We start from the raw sequence: 14,270 nt of genomic DNA on the forward strand, positions 1-14,270 counted from the left end.
CATATTAGCAGGTATTTCAGAGTCAGGGAAATTTAAGCACTTGGACCAACATTGTCAGAAATGGATACCTAATTCTAGACATTTGTACCTGGTTTTATAGCTATATTCTTCATAATAGACTGAACATGTACGGCATAATGCAAGCCTAGAAAAGGTGAAGATTACGAGAGAATTTGAAATTGAATCGACTAGCGTTTTTAGTGTCCAGCGATTTGGCGTAGATCGGCGATCCCTATAGGGATCCTCATCGCGGATCCTGTTCATTGGCGAGATTTCCGCCTTGCCGCTTGTTTGGTGTCGTCACCAATCAAGGAAACATTCGTTCCCCTTTTTCCCTTTCTCTCTCTTCACAACAATGAGTGGACAGGCTGCCAGCTATTATAATGAGGGCGTCCCTCAAGGTCAGCCCCAGCCCTATGCATACGACCAGCATGCGAATTATCAACAGCCAAATGTTCAGCCGGCACCATACCCGCAGCCAAATTACCAGCAACCAACCTATCAGGGACCGGGACCTGAGGCCAAACCACCACAGTACCAACAAAATGTCCCAGAGTCCGGATACAGCTTTGACCAGGCGTTCAAGATCGAAAAGCCCAAGTGGAATGATTTGTGGGCGGGTCTCTTGGTGAGCTTCCCCATCTCGCGCTAGAAATCTCCAAAACTGACGGGTTACACAGTTGATCGCCGTCTTCCTCGGATATGCTGCCGTCTCTGGATTGACCATCCACAAGTATGCCACCAACAAAGGCTTCAATGGAGGTGGCATCTACGACTCGGCCAATGATTTCTCCCTCGACACCAACACCCTCGTCCTATTTATCTTCGGCCTCGTCGTCGCCCTGGTTTTCTCTTGGCTCTATTTCCTGGGCGCAAGATATTTCACCAAGACCTTTATCTGGGCAACCGGAATCCTCAACATCGTCTTTGCTCTCGCAACCGGAATCTACTACATCGCGCGCAAGCAATATGGAGGTGGCATCGTGTTCCTTGTCTTCGGTGTCTTTGCAATCATATGTTTCATCAGCTGGATCCCGCGCATCCCCTTCACAGCCTTTATGCTACAGACCACCATGGACGTAGCCCGCGGCTACGGGCACATCTTCCTAGTCAGCGCGCTAGGCGGAATCGCCACAGTCGCTTTCGCAGCTTGGTTTTCCGTCACTCTGGTCTCGATCTACGTCGCCTACGAGCCCGATTCCTCGGGCGGCGTTAACCCCGCCTGTGCGAACGGCGGCTGCAGCAGAGCAAAAGTCATCGGCCTCGTCGTCTACGTCACCTTCGCCATGTACTGGCTCAGTGAGTGGATCAAGAACACTGTCCACACCACCGTCGCAGGTGTCTACGGCTCATGGTATTTCTGGAGCAAGTCCGCGGGCGGCATGCCCAAGGGCTCAACCAGGGGCGCGTTCCGTCGTGCGACTACATACTCCTTTGGCAGTATCAGTCTGGGAAGTTTGATCATCGCGTTCATCAACATGTTGCGCCAGGCTTGCTCCATCGCACAGCGACAGGAGGCTGCGGAGGGTAATATCGTCGGCAGTATCTTCGTTTGGATTTTGGGATGTTTCATCGCGCTGCTCGATTGGCTCGTTACTCTTTTCAACCGCTACGCATTCTGTCACATCGCATTGTACGGAAAGCCTTATATTCCTGCTGCCAAGGATACATGGACTATGATGCGCGACCGTGGAATTGACGCCCTGGTGCAAGACTGCCTGATTGGTCCGGTGTTGACTATGGGCTCGACTTTCGTCGCTTATGTCTGTGCCCTGCTGTCCTATCTCTATCTGCAGTTCACGAACCCCGAGTACAACAGGGATGGGAACTTCACCGCGGTGATCATGGCCTTCGCTTTCCTGATTGGTCTGCAAGTCTGTCAGGTCTTCATGACACCCATTGGCAGTGGTGTCGAGACTATCTTCGTGGCTATGGCTTGGGATCCTCAGGTCATGATCAACGACCATCCGGATATCTACTACAAGCTGGTCCAGCTTTACCCGAAAGTTCAGCAGGCAGTACACGCTTAAGCTTTGCACACGGAGTTGAGGTCCGATTGTATTGGTACGATCTCCACGTCTGGGAGCGGAATGTATATTTGCATTTCTCGCCATGCTTATGAATCTCCAGCACCAATTGGTGCTCGTTAATTAATTGAAGAAAGTACACGATCAATAGCAGTACCACCAATGTTTAATGCATCATCACTATTCAAGTTCAAAACCAGGTCAAATTCATCATTCAGAACATATTCCAAAATTCAAAGCCCAAGTAAACGAATTTAACTCCTGAGGTCCCCATCGACGTTCACAAAGCAACCATAACAGCCATAACAGCCGCAGCTCCAAGCATCACAACACCCCCATTCACTGAAACACCCGCTGCCGCCCCCTGGTAAGGCGAGAAGCTCTTCGCATCGACCCCCGAAGCCCTAGCCGAAGGTGTCGCCGAAGATGTTGCCCCAACGTGTCCAACCACCGACGACGAAGCCACACCACCCAACAGCCCATGCTGTCTCCCAACTGGTGTCGACGACACCATGGAAACCATACTACTGGACGTGGGGACATGAACCGGAATCTGTGAGACGTGCATGGGACTCCCAGTAGCAGTCTTGCAGGTACAGTCCGTGCGTATCTCCGTCACGTAAATGGTGTGTTTAGCACCTCCGTCACGCTTGACGGGCTCCATTGGTTTGCCAGCGTGTCGAAACGCGGGGTTTGCGTCCGCAGCTTTGGTCTCGGTAGATTTAGTTTCGGCAGCCTTGGTCTCGGTCGATATGGTGCCAATGGATTTGGTTCCCGCTATTTTGATCTCGTTGGTATCAGTGCAGAGGGTCGATACTAGGGATAATAAGTTGAGTCCGATGCAGGCCGGGACAGAGGAGGCGCTCATGGATTGTAGGGCGGCTTTATTGGCGCAGAAACATTCTTCGGAGGTTTTGTTCGTGCAGGAGGTGAAGGATGATTTGGCGAGTGTGTTTATGGCTGCGCTCTGGGGGTTGTTAGATTTGCATTTTGGGTGATATGGGGTTTGGTAGGGGGCTTACGGCGCAGCTTAGGTAGTCTGAGGTTGATTGGGCTAAGGCGCCGGCAATCAGGATCGGGGCGATGATGAAGGAACGCATTTGGGATGTTTTGTTTGCTTTCAGAAGTGTTGGGGATCTTGAGGTGTTCAACCAGAATGGAACAGGATTGATATCTAGTACACCAGAATGAAGCTATGGAAAGTCCAACGGCCAGAGTGAGGAAGACGCAGGTTTATGTATAATCGGATTATCGCGTCGGGCATTTCATAGCAAATATTTGATATGACACCATGTCCCTTCACTCCTTATTGGGGGCGTTAACGGGCCCCATCCAGGAATCTGACTGTGGCTGGTTCTCGATATAGGGACGGTGCTTGTCTAGAGATAAGCTTCAGGAATTTTTGATCGGACTCCAATCAGCCACACCCGGGCCTTGTCCTTTGTTGATTAAATTGGAATGAGGGGAGAATGTGCAAATTGCCTTGTTTCCTCCTAGCTTGCTCCCTCGGTCCTTATATTCCGGGGAATGTTGGGTTGAAAAGTTAAGGGGGCGTCTCATTCCTTGCTTTCGTGAAGCTTGCTTTAGCTTAATTGATAATGAGATAGAAATTTACCGTCTTATTGGATGGAAATCCAATTTTGCTCCTTGTAGTCGAGATCTATGCTGGTTAAGGCTATGCCGATTCTTGCCTTTGATACTCAAGGAGTCGAGGTGCGGCCACGTCGAAGTATTCAATTGAGATATCTACTTGTCTATGGGCGGATAGTAGAAAAAGGCGTAAACAGCATTCTTCATGTAAGAGACTCTTCTATATATAAGCTCTGATTTTCAAGTAATCCATGTATTGAAAGTCAAACCTTTCAGCTGTATACAATTGAGGACTTCGGAGGTAATCGTGGATAATAATAAGTACATAAGTAAAAGCAAGCGTGCAGAATGATATGAAAAGGGTACCCACCACTCGTATGTCCACGCATCATAGGGTCCCCAAACAGCGATAGCAGCTCAAAAAAAGGTACATGTTCTGACTGGGGATATTCTATAGCAGTTTCGAAGTCCAATACGGTCACGGCTCCTGTCTGCCTTTGATACAAAAAGTTATGCTTCCCAGCATCAGGTACGTAGATTGACAGAGACCGAAGAGTACAGATAGCCTTCTCACATTCCTCACGGACGTGGGTTCGCTCGCGGTTGCTGAGTTCGTCCTAGAGATAGATAAGTATCTGTCTATCCTTATAGGGGAGGACAAGCGCCCTTCCGTTAGGGAATAAACTCGAGCATATTATATTCCCAGTCAGTATTATATTCGCGAAGAGACTGTAACAACCAGGTCGTAAGTCTAGTAGACGCTTATAAACAGTATATTCGGCATTGGACCTAGATAAATATATATAGTGAGAAAGGGACTAGGATAATAGTAATCGGAAAGGTACTTACGCCCGATCATGTCTGGGACTCCAGCACTTCACGATATACCGTGTTCCCTCGTGTTCAACCTCGAAGAGAGCCTTGTCTGTCTGGCTAGGGGGTGAAATCCTCCGGGACACGTTCAAGATAGAAGGCGCTCCTCCCAGTGGCCGAGAATGATTATCCAAATTTGTCAGATTGCAATATAGCCTGAAGCTTATCAAAGTGAAGTTCATAAAATCAAAGTACTTTAAATTGAAGTATATTAAACAAGAGTAGACTTCTAATATCTTCTAGGTCTTTCTAGAGGGGTTTTCAGTGCGTTTCTCAGGGATTTTTCCTAAATATCCCTGAGATCCCCTCTATAGTCTCAAATACAGACGGTGGAAAAAAGCAAAAAGGTATACTCTATATAATTAACTTGTCTATACGGAGTATATAACTTCTAATAGTACCACTTAGTATCAATCACAAATTCTATAAAGATAAGATCCGATAATCTTTCCTGGGCTAGTTTATCTCCTAATTATATACTCTGTATATTCTTATGGGATATATTATATTTACTTATATTTCAATTTTATATACTGTGTCTACAGAAATAAAAGAGAAGCTGGAACAAGTGTATAGACTCTAAGGAGGCGGCAAGGAAATATACGGTAAGGCAATATCCAATGAGGGTTATGTATCGCTGGTCCCATGGATAGTCGCCCGCAACTGTCATCAAAATCGATACCTGTTAGAGCTATGCACACTCTTGCCTGTGATATTCAAAGAGTCGAAATCCGGCCTTTTCGAAGTATCCAGTTAGGATATCTAGCTATTTATTCGGCTTTGAGTCCTTAGATGAATGTTATGTCGGTACGTAATCTCCACTGTGTCTAGTGTTATACAGACGCAACCTATAACCAACTTGGTCGATGGTTTTTGATCAATGGACATTAGAAGAGGACACAATACAAAGAAACATAGTTTCCGCAGCATTTAGCTAGAAAGGAATTGCTAGAAAAGTCATTTACATCCTATCATTTGACCCCAAAGCCCATGTTTCCATCGCAATGTCGAAATAGCGGTATCTCTCGTGATGACAGTAGTATATGCAAGTCAAAGGGATATTTCATCTGGTCTGATAACGCGAGTCCTTCTTTGCTATCTCAGATTCCTGCTCCGCGTTTCTCTCGACGCCCAAGCTCCTTGAAAGTCCCCCCTTCTCCGAGTTGAAGCTAGAGGCACCATAGAACGCCAAGTGGAGTTTTATAAATGAAGCATATGTCGTACTCCTTATCAGCTCGCATTTATCCGTGGTCCAGTCATCTGATGATGCGCTACCGTAAGTTGATGAATCGGAGAGCCGACTTTGCGAGGGTTTTTTTTTCGGCGAAAATGCCAATAAAAGTTCTCGGGGCCTTGGGTGTGATAGGGTATTTTGATGCGAAAGCCATTGGGAAAGCTTTGGTAAACATGGGTTGAAGGGATAGGTGATATTGAGATCCGTGTCTGTTATTTGGATTTGAGGGATGGCCAGAACATCGAGTTGTTCATCTTCATCGGCTTTGTGGAAGCCAGGAGCAACGGGGACATTTCCGAGTTCCCATTCCTTCGATGTTTGTTGCAGTGGCGTCACGGGTCGGGAGATTTTATTGGCAGTCACCTCGTTGGGCTGTTTTGGGGACTGCATGATGAAAGGCGAGAGATCGAGATGATATACACTTTGAACGGAAGGTCCACTTGCGCAAGAGAGTTTGAAAGCGCAGATCCTCCAGTCAGTGAGGTTCAGCTGAGATCAGGTGGGATGACACAAAAAGCCAAGCAAGAGAGGTTCAACGGAGAGCTGTCTCGGTCACCTCTGGATAGATTGGACAGGAGGAGGCTGATCTGAATATCAGTCGAGGTTGAAAACAGCTGTATGATCACTAGATGATGATGCACTTCTCATATAGGATAGCTGAGTGTGATAGATCGAGGCTCCCTTGTGGCCAGGAAATTAGACAGATAGATATATTCCTACATGACTTCTTCATCGCCGTATCCACCTCCAATAATAGTAAATCCACAGGCTGTTTCTCTTACACTAATAGGTCAGCCAAAGGAGGCTGTTAGTAGCATTGAATACTGAAGCATAACCCCTGCCTGATCAATCAGTCTTGGTGTGATACTGGGCGATCATGTTTGCGAGCATATAATGTCGGGTCGATATTATCGTTTAATTCCGAGGCGAAAATTAATGAGAGTAAGGTTGATCAATTTAATGAGTCATTAACACGCGGATACGACTTAACAAGGATGAAAAGAAACATCACCCCTTATCTCCAAGCTCGTGAAAAGAAACAGTCTCATTCCATAGTTGAGCTTTATCATCGAGGACAAGAAGGTTCGTGTGCAAGTGTTCTTCGTTCAGCTTGGAAAATGGCCGAATCTACACTCAGCTTCGATACGCCCGAGGCGCTCAGCCCTTTTTTACGCCGTACAAATAGTGATCCTCGACCTGTTGTTATGATGACTTGTGGACTGGCTGGTAAGTAAATCATCATCTAGCGGCAAGCTTTGGGGTAATGGCTACTGAGAATCTTTTTCACAGGGTCTGGAAAGTCATCACTTTCTAAATGGATGTTATCCAGTCATCCCTCTTTCAAACGGCTCTCCATTGACTTATACATATACACCAAATATGGGCTTTATGGTCTTGATTACCCACAAGATAAATACAACAAATATCAAAATGAGGCCGAGAGCGCTCTCCGACATGAGTTAGTGCAGCTACTTCGACATGGCTGTGAGGATGTAATCCTGGATTTCTCTTTCGCATTTCAAGAGACTCGAGATCAATGGAAGAGGCTGATAGAAGAGGCTGGGGGCCGGTGGGTGCTTGCGTATCTTGACGTCGGTGCTGATGAATTGCGGCGACGAGTCAGGGCAAGGAATCAGTTGGCCATCAAAGATGGGGACTCAGCTTTTGTTGTGACAAATGAAATTCTAGAGAGCTTCATTGCTGGATTTGAGAGGCCTATCAGGGAGGGTGAAGTTGTATTAAAGTTAGATACACTTTTGTGAAAGAAAGAAAGACCGAGAAGAAATGTCTGATATGTCGGTGGAAAACCCCAATCCTATGTAATGTGAGGCTTATTGAGTGATCTCATAGCGATAATTTAAAGCATCTAGAGCCATAATCCCCTCCATCAAAGCTAGACGCACCTGGTAAGCTCATAGAGCGATCAAGCATTCATTTTTGCCATGTATTCCAGGGTGTGCTCATCTGGGTCCCAAGCAAGAACCCTTGTTTCCATCTGTCGAAGCTTCAAATCGACATATTCTTCCAGTTTTTGCCTTTCTTCCGGTTCCAAAACATCTAGTCTCTCCTTCCAAGCATTGCTAGGATCAAGGCATGTAGTCGTCGGCCCGAAGAATCGCTGGTCAATCTTTTGCCAATATATCGCGTCGAAAGCAAAATTGCCCCTTGCAGCATACATAATCCAAAAGTCTCCGCTTTCCCAGCTCTCTCGCATTGGAATAGAGAGCCTCTGACTCTCAGTCAGTCGACCGGTCCGAATTGCTTCGTCTTCGCAGTTACTCATCGCGCGAAGAAAGACCGGAAGTCGTTTCTCATATTCCATACACCAGTCATCAAGGCCTTTAGACCAGTACTCTGGCTTTTCAAGGAGAAGCCACCAAGGCGGCGCATAAGTAAATTCGACGGGGGCGGTATACGTAAACTCCCAATCTACCACCCCGGTGATCGTTTCGGCTTCATCAACTAGGACATTTTCTGGTCGAAAATCGTCACACCAAAGCGGAAATGGGCCAGTCTCATAGGATACCCATTTCTTCCGTAACTCTAGGTCCCGAATAATTTTTCGGAAAAGAAATCTCCCCACAATTTTACGTCGGCAGTCATTTTCCGAGTCCACAGCGTCATTTCTTTGGTTTATAAGGTGTGAAATGTGTAGCTCTGCAAGAGTTTCAAAATATGAGGACGTTTTCTCGTACGTGGTGGTCGGGGTCGGTAGTTTCGATCGTGGTAACGTCCCTAGTTGCACAATTTCGTTCATGGAATATGACAAAGGTCGATGTCTCACTTTCCACGTAGAGTCATCGTTCTGATCGAGGCTAGGGGACCCTATTTGGTTGAAAGCAAGTGTAGACAGTGAAAGGACCATGTTGGCTAGTTTTCCATAGAGAGCTTCGAGCCTAGCAATGCTAAGATCGGGATTAAGTACCGGTCGCTCTCCTGGCTGGCGGCTCGGAATCTGAAGAAGGTCTCTCATAGTTCCCTTGTGGTTGATGTAGTCCATAATGATGAAAGGACCGGCTTTTGAGGGGCTCTCTGTTCTTTGGCCCCAGTGAGAGATAAAAGGTACTGGGATTGGGATTTTATCTGAAGTTCTGGTTTTGTCCAAGATGAACCGCATGGTAGAGACCTCGTTACGAACTTTTTCTTCGGGAAACATGACAGCACCAGGCAATGGGAACCGGATAACTGCACCGCTATTATCGGTGAATGTCATTAGGAGGCTGGTATTGAAACCGCCTGTCTTGAAGGGGCGAAACTCTTGATGTTGACGAGGCCGATAGTGTTCGCGAAGAAATACCCCGATGTCATTGTAAGCAACTTGCTCATAGAGAGTGTATGGCCAGTCATCATAGATGTCCGTGCTTTTCTCCCAGGCGACATCGTCAAAGTGCATACGTGGTTTCATTGAAAAAGCATCTGAATGGATGAGGAGATAATCAGGGATAGGTGAGGAGTTGCCTGACATTTTGAATGAAATGAAATGTTGACTAGAAAGATAAAGGGGGTAAGGAGCACGGAGTGTTCTTTTTGAACTTAGCGCCCGAGTAGCAGGCTAGTTGATACGTCTCTTTTTTTAGGGGTTGTCGGCTTTAAATACCAACCACTAAAGGACTACTAGTGTACATTCCTAGACAACCGCGCCCATCTCAAAGGAACGCCTACAGATGCTGCCATCAGCGCCATTTACATTGATCTTCCTTTCAAAATCAAGATTTTCACAGACAAACCAAAGATCGGATCTATCAATTCCAGAGTCAAACTGAGATATTCTGACTATTAGATCGCCGTCCTATGCGAGCGCTTGATAGATGAAGCATATGCCGTGATAAGAAGTGGTTCAATCTTGAACCATGTACTTCGAAGACCTGTGCCTGTGTATGATATCGAGGAGTATGTCCGGCTTGTAACAAGAAGCCGTAGCAGCTTCATGCAGCAACAACGGAGACCTAGAAGCTATCATAGTTCACGTACCTTTGGTAGACCCTACCGATTTGATTGGTACTAAAACCCTACGTCAGCTCGTCGAACACCGCCATGCAGGCAGCAAAGTAGATGCGACTTAGCATACAGCATTACGATGGGAGCCATTGAGCAGAGCTTACACGATTCTACCCATCCACAACCTACATCAGTACTGTTCATATAGCACCTAGGATTGTCTGGCATTCCACATAATTTGAGGGTCTGCGAGTCAAAAGATAAAAGATATATAACGATAAGCTGTGATTGATGTTCCCTATTTTAGAGTGTGAAGGAATGAAGAAAGAGGAAGGACAAGAGGATATATATATATCTGCACGTCGATAGGAGCACTACCTGCTTGCTTCCTATTTGTGATTCGTGATCTTTCCAAAGTTTCTCTAATCACTTTGCTATCTAAATATTTCCTCTTATCTTTGTCTAATTATGTTTGCTTGTCATTATGACCCCAATGATCTCAGCAAACAAAAGTTGAACCAAGAAGGCAAAGTTTTGGATGCTGAAATGGAACAAAACATCCATTGAGAATGTAAGGAGAAGTATGGTGGATTATCTGTGCCACTCTACACTTCAATTATCATTGGGGTATAGTCCTTGCCATCGGAATAGTCAGCAATCTATGTGGCCTTGTCATATTCTCTTAGCAGCCTTCCTGGTGGCCCCTTCGGATAATTTCTCTGTCCCCTGAGCTTTGTAGCTAGGAAGGCAGCTTAAAAGGTGGAAAAATCATGAATTGTGCAGGCGACAACTTTCAGTATAACCGTTGGTTAGGGCCAATAATTTTGATCATCGAGATAAGACCCAGAATGATATGCTGGGAACAGTTCGCATAGTTATTTCGTTCCTATAGGCAACAAGACTAATTCTGATCGAGTCCACGATGTTATAAATTGTCCGCCATACAGAGATTCGCAGAGATGTCTAGATGCTCGTGTATGGTAAAATATGAGATGAGATGGCTGAATCCTTGAAGAGACTGGGCTCGAGGCTATGAAATTCAGCACCTCCCACGACTGTGAATCTAGTGATTGAAGGGTTATAGTATCGCATAAGGGGGTTGTGGGTTGCATCGCAGTTGCATAGTACACGAGGTAGGCAGTATTAGGGACTGAGGAGAAGTAGACCACGTCAGCCTGCTGATTGAGAGTGGTATTGGCGTAAAGAACAATGTCGAAAGTGTATACGGGTTGGCTGGCAAGACATGGATCCTTAAATATAAAGTGGGAGGAAGATATGTAGCCGCATGAAGAGCGGGACAAGTTGATTTGAACAGGTGGCTAGCGGTTAATGAGGTATCGTATGGACAGACTCTTACGATAGAAACACGAGCAAGCGACTCACATATGCGGGGCGATCTCCCGGCAGAGCCGCACTTGCCGTTGGCCCATCTTGCCGTTTTGGGTAGGCTCGCTGCCGTACGGGTGCCGCCCTACGATTGTACGGGTGCCGCCCTACCGCCTGATGGGTATATAAACCCATGTTGGACCCCCGAATCTCTTCTTCTCTCTCTCTCCCCAGCTCTCTTTGCCTCATGGCTTAGATCAACCGTAGTACCTGTTCTAATCAGTCTAATCGCTGATTGTCCTGCACCGCAGGCTTCCTCGATTACCCTAATATTTGGACCTCGTGATGGGCCTCTGTGCTTGCACACGCCTGTCACACAGTGTCACTGGGCTCACACTACCCCCGGTCGATGCGAACACTCTTTTCATCATCTATTCGGCTTGTCCGGGTGCTTGGAGAAGAGAGTTGTACATGTTACCCTTCCACCTAGCATCTGTCCAACTTCTATCTGTCGACGAGGGTACTCGATCTTCCCATTTGCTCTCATGATTATAGACTCTTTCCCTTTGTCTTTCCTTTACCACCAACGTCCCTATTCTCGACTTCAGCTTCCTCTGATCCAAAACAAATGCAAGAATATCTGATGGTCCAACCAAGGGACTGATTTACATATCACTCAAGTATCATTACCGCGAAGAACTGTCAAATTGGGTATAACTAAATATCCATACCAAACCCGATCGCTCCCAAATTACCCAATAGAAAAGAAAAATGAAAAGTCATCAACAGACATACAGAACGTGAAAATCTAAACCAAAGTCAGAACTTCTCACTGGTCACACACCGTGTAGACTTCACCAAGAACCAAGCGAGAATCTTGACAATGAGCGTCAATCCCTTCACAATCAGATCCAAGCCAAAGAACAGTATACGCAAGATGGTACGAGTAGCCCCAGGCAACTTCTCCCCTTCTCGCGAAGAACCATTCCCGTATCGACCATACTTCTCCAAATCGAACTCCTCAACCACAATCTGTCGATTCTTACTTTTCTTCGAGTCCCGAATATTCTCCCGAGGCTTGGTAGAAGACCTGTTCCAAAACTTGAAAACACTCTTCTTGCCAGAGGCTTCCTTGGACTTTTTCTGTGCGGATTTAATCTGCGATGCCAAGTTCATGCTATCTGCTGCATCTTCGCGCTCAGCAACCGTTGTAACCAGTTTACCCTGGAACACAGGCATGGAGTAAGATCCGGGATTGTGGGAGGTAGGTGGTCTCGACGATTTGGGCGATCCGAGAATCATATCTGCAAGGATAGGGTTCGTAGCTTCGTCGGAGACGGCGACTGCCAACATTGCAGCAACAAGGGAGTCGATTGCATATAAAGAGGGAATTGTAGCAATAACAGCAGCAGGCGAAATTGACAATGTCTTGGTAGCAAAGTCCAAGGATGCGAGCGGCTCGTCGAAGTCTGTGACAGGGAGTACGGACGTGCGTAGATTAGCAGCTTGCTGGGCGGCTTCCATTGCTGTGGAAGAGACCGGGCCGGTGACAATGATTGTTGGTGGTTGACGGGGAGAGGCGTCGCTCGAGGGTTTGGAGACTGTGATGTGTACCATTCCTGAAGACTCGGATCGTACGGGTGAGAGGGGGATTCCGGCGGCGCCGACAAGAGCGGGCGGATTGTGTCGTGAGAGATAGGGATGTCGTAGTTCGTATAGTCGTTGATGGCGGTTCCAGGATAATCGGCAGGATTCTTGTGCTGCGGCTCGTTTGAGTGCGTCGGTTTCTACTTCGGCTGTCTCGGCCGGAGTGAGGTGGTGTTGCTTGCTGATCTCTTCGGCCTGGTCTATTGCCAACATGGCTGCTAGTCGGGAGAAGAGTAGGGTCACAAGTCCATCGTTGGGATGTTCGCGGCGTATGCGGTCTTCGAGGCTCATCATCATGATTGGTACGTCGTGGGTTGGTCTGGAAGGATCGCATCTGCTCAAGGAGAGTTCGTTGGTTGAGTATGTTTGTAGGGTGTAGAATGGGTTCTGGGAATTTCCAAGAGTAAATGTAGCTGGTCCCGTTCTGTGAGATGTTAGTGTTTGTAAAGATGTGGGAGACATGAGATCTTACTTTGTCATGCGTAGGTTCAATGTTCCCACAAGATCTCGCGTTCGCTGACCATTGGCCGTTTCCCACAGCATCTTCAACTCTTCCATGGACGAGTACGTCACCTCCTCGGACTCCAGAGCACCAGTTGGGAAATTGAGCACACTCGCAGGCACAGTCTTTGGCCCGAGCACATGGTCAATATCAGTATTTGTCGACAGCGTGAGCTTAGGAGGCTTCCGGGTAGACTTGACGGGTCGTGGGAGTTCTGGAAGCTGTGGCTGATATGCCTGCTGATTGAGAGGCAGTTTTGGATCGAACTGAGGGAACATCGATCTCATCGGGACTGAGGACGCCGACGACTGAGATGACTGTGGGGAGGCAGTTGTTGCCGTGGTATGATAGCTGCTACTGCTGCTGTATTGACTACCTTCTGAAGGCTGGGCCTTATGGTTCACTCTCTTGGCTTGACGGTTCTGACTGTGCATGGACTGAGGAGATTTCGAGTCATCCCGAGACACTCCCGCCACAGAGAGCGGAGATTTGGATCTTGAAGCATCTGTTGGTGGAGGTGGAAAGCTCTGGGTGTCTTCGATAATCTGAAGGAGCAAGGATTCTGTCTTGCTAGAATCCTTGATCTCCTCAAGAGGAATTGAAGAGGCTGGCTCCGATATAGCTACTGGCTTTTTCCCGACTTTTCGAAATGGATTGTTAGACTTCTTTACCTCAGGCGATGGAGGTGGAAATAATTGAAATTGACTCATTTTGAATGGAGTATGCTACAAAGACAGAACAGAACGCGAATGCAGGGGGTCTCGACTGAGATATACCCCATTCTCGCGGGATACACCCATGTGCTCGACCAAGCAAAGTGTACATGGCTTGTTGAGATGTGACAACCTTGCTTATACGGTGGGCGCTTAACCGATTAGGGATGTGATTGGCCCCTATCCTGGGATGGGCACATCCATCTGCAGTAGCGGCGCTTCAATGCAGCGTGATGATTGGTGTTGGGACCATGGGGAATCTATATTTATCAGAATCCGGAGATTATATTGGTTGGTTATTTTTGTACTGAAGAAGTCGGAGAGTAAGCTCGTTTGACCCTGTGTTGACCCCAGTATCTGCATATTCGGTCTCTCGGCTCCGGACTTTATTGCAATGGATTTTAATAAATGACATTAAT

At 47.0% G+C, this 14,270-nt stretch overlaps 6 protein-coding genes across 6 annotated transcripts; 2 read left to right on the forward strand and 4 right to left on the reverse strand.

The window, feature by feature from the left end:
* Positions 1-355: 355 nt before the first annotated feature.
* On the forward strand, positions 356-2,030 carry N7500_010389 (choline transporter-like family protein; the record flags this gene model as incomplete). Its single annotated transcript, XM_056681527.1, has 2 exons — positions 356-628; positions 681-2,030. The coding sequence occupies 2 exons, from the start codon at positions 356-358 to the stop codon at positions 2,028-2,030; spliced, it is 1,623 nt and encodes a 540-aa protein (XP_056528909.1).
* Positions 2,031-2,307: 277 nt separating this feature from the next.
* N7500_010390 (uncharacterized protein) lies at positions 2,308-3,127 on the reverse strand (the record flags this gene model as incomplete). The annotated part of the gene is made up of 2 exons (XM_056681528.1): positions 2,308-2,994; positions 3,050-3,127. The coding sequence occupies 2 exons, from the start codon at positions 3,125-3,127 to the stop codon at positions 2,308-2,310; spliced, it is 765 nt and encodes a 254-aa protein (XP_056528910.1).
* Positions 3,128-5,553: 2,426 nt separating this feature from the next.
* On the reverse strand, positions 5,554-6,114 carry N7500_010391 (uncharacterized protein; the record flags this gene model as incomplete). The annotated part of the gene is made up of 1 exon (XM_056681529.1): positions 5,554-6,114. One exon carries the CDS (start codon positions 6,112-6,114, stop codon positions 5,554-5,556), a length of 561 nt encoding a protein of 186 aa, XP_056528911.1.
* A 728-nt stretch (positions 6,115-6,842) lies between these two features.
* Positions 6,843-7,487, forward strand: N7500_010392 (P-loop nucleotide/nucleoside kinase family protein; the record flags this gene model as incomplete). The annotated part of the gene is made up of 2 exons (XM_056681530.1): positions 6,843-6,951; positions 7,015-7,487. The coding sequence occupies 2 exons, from the start codon at positions 6,843-6,845 to the stop codon at positions 7,485-7,487; spliced, it is 582 nt and encodes a 193-aa protein (XP_056528912.1).
* Positions 7,488-7,648: 161 nt separating this feature from the next.
* On the reverse strand, positions 7,649-9,190 carry N7500_010393 (Aminoglycoside phosphotransferase; the record flags this gene model as incomplete). The annotated part of the gene is made up of 1 exon (XM_056681531.1): positions 7,649-9,190. The coding sequence occupies one exon, from the start codon at positions 9,188-9,190 to the stop codon at positions 7,649-7,651; it is 1,542 nt and encodes a 513-aa protein (XP_056528913.1).
* Positions 9,191-11,808: 2,618 nt separating this feature from the next.
* Positions 11,809-13,848, reverse strand: N7500_010394 (uncharacterized protein; the record flags this gene model as incomplete). The annotated part of the gene is made up of 2 exons (XM_056681532.1): positions 11,809-13,060; positions 13,109-13,848. 2 exons carry the CDS (start codon positions 13,846-13,848, stop codon positions 11,809-11,811), a joined length of 1,992 nt encoding a protein of 663 aa, XP_056528914.1.
* Between the last annotated feature and the right edge of the window lie 422 nt (positions 13,849-14,270).

The sequence above is a fragment of the Penicillium coprophilum genome, assembly GCF_028826855.1.
Source record: "Penicillium coprophilum strain IBT 35676 chromosome Unknown utg000006l_segment0_segment0, whole genome shotgun sequence".
Taxonomy (NCBI): Eukaryota; Fungi; Ascomycota; class Eurotiomycetes; order Eurotiales; family Aspergillaceae; genus Penicillium; species Penicillium coprophilum.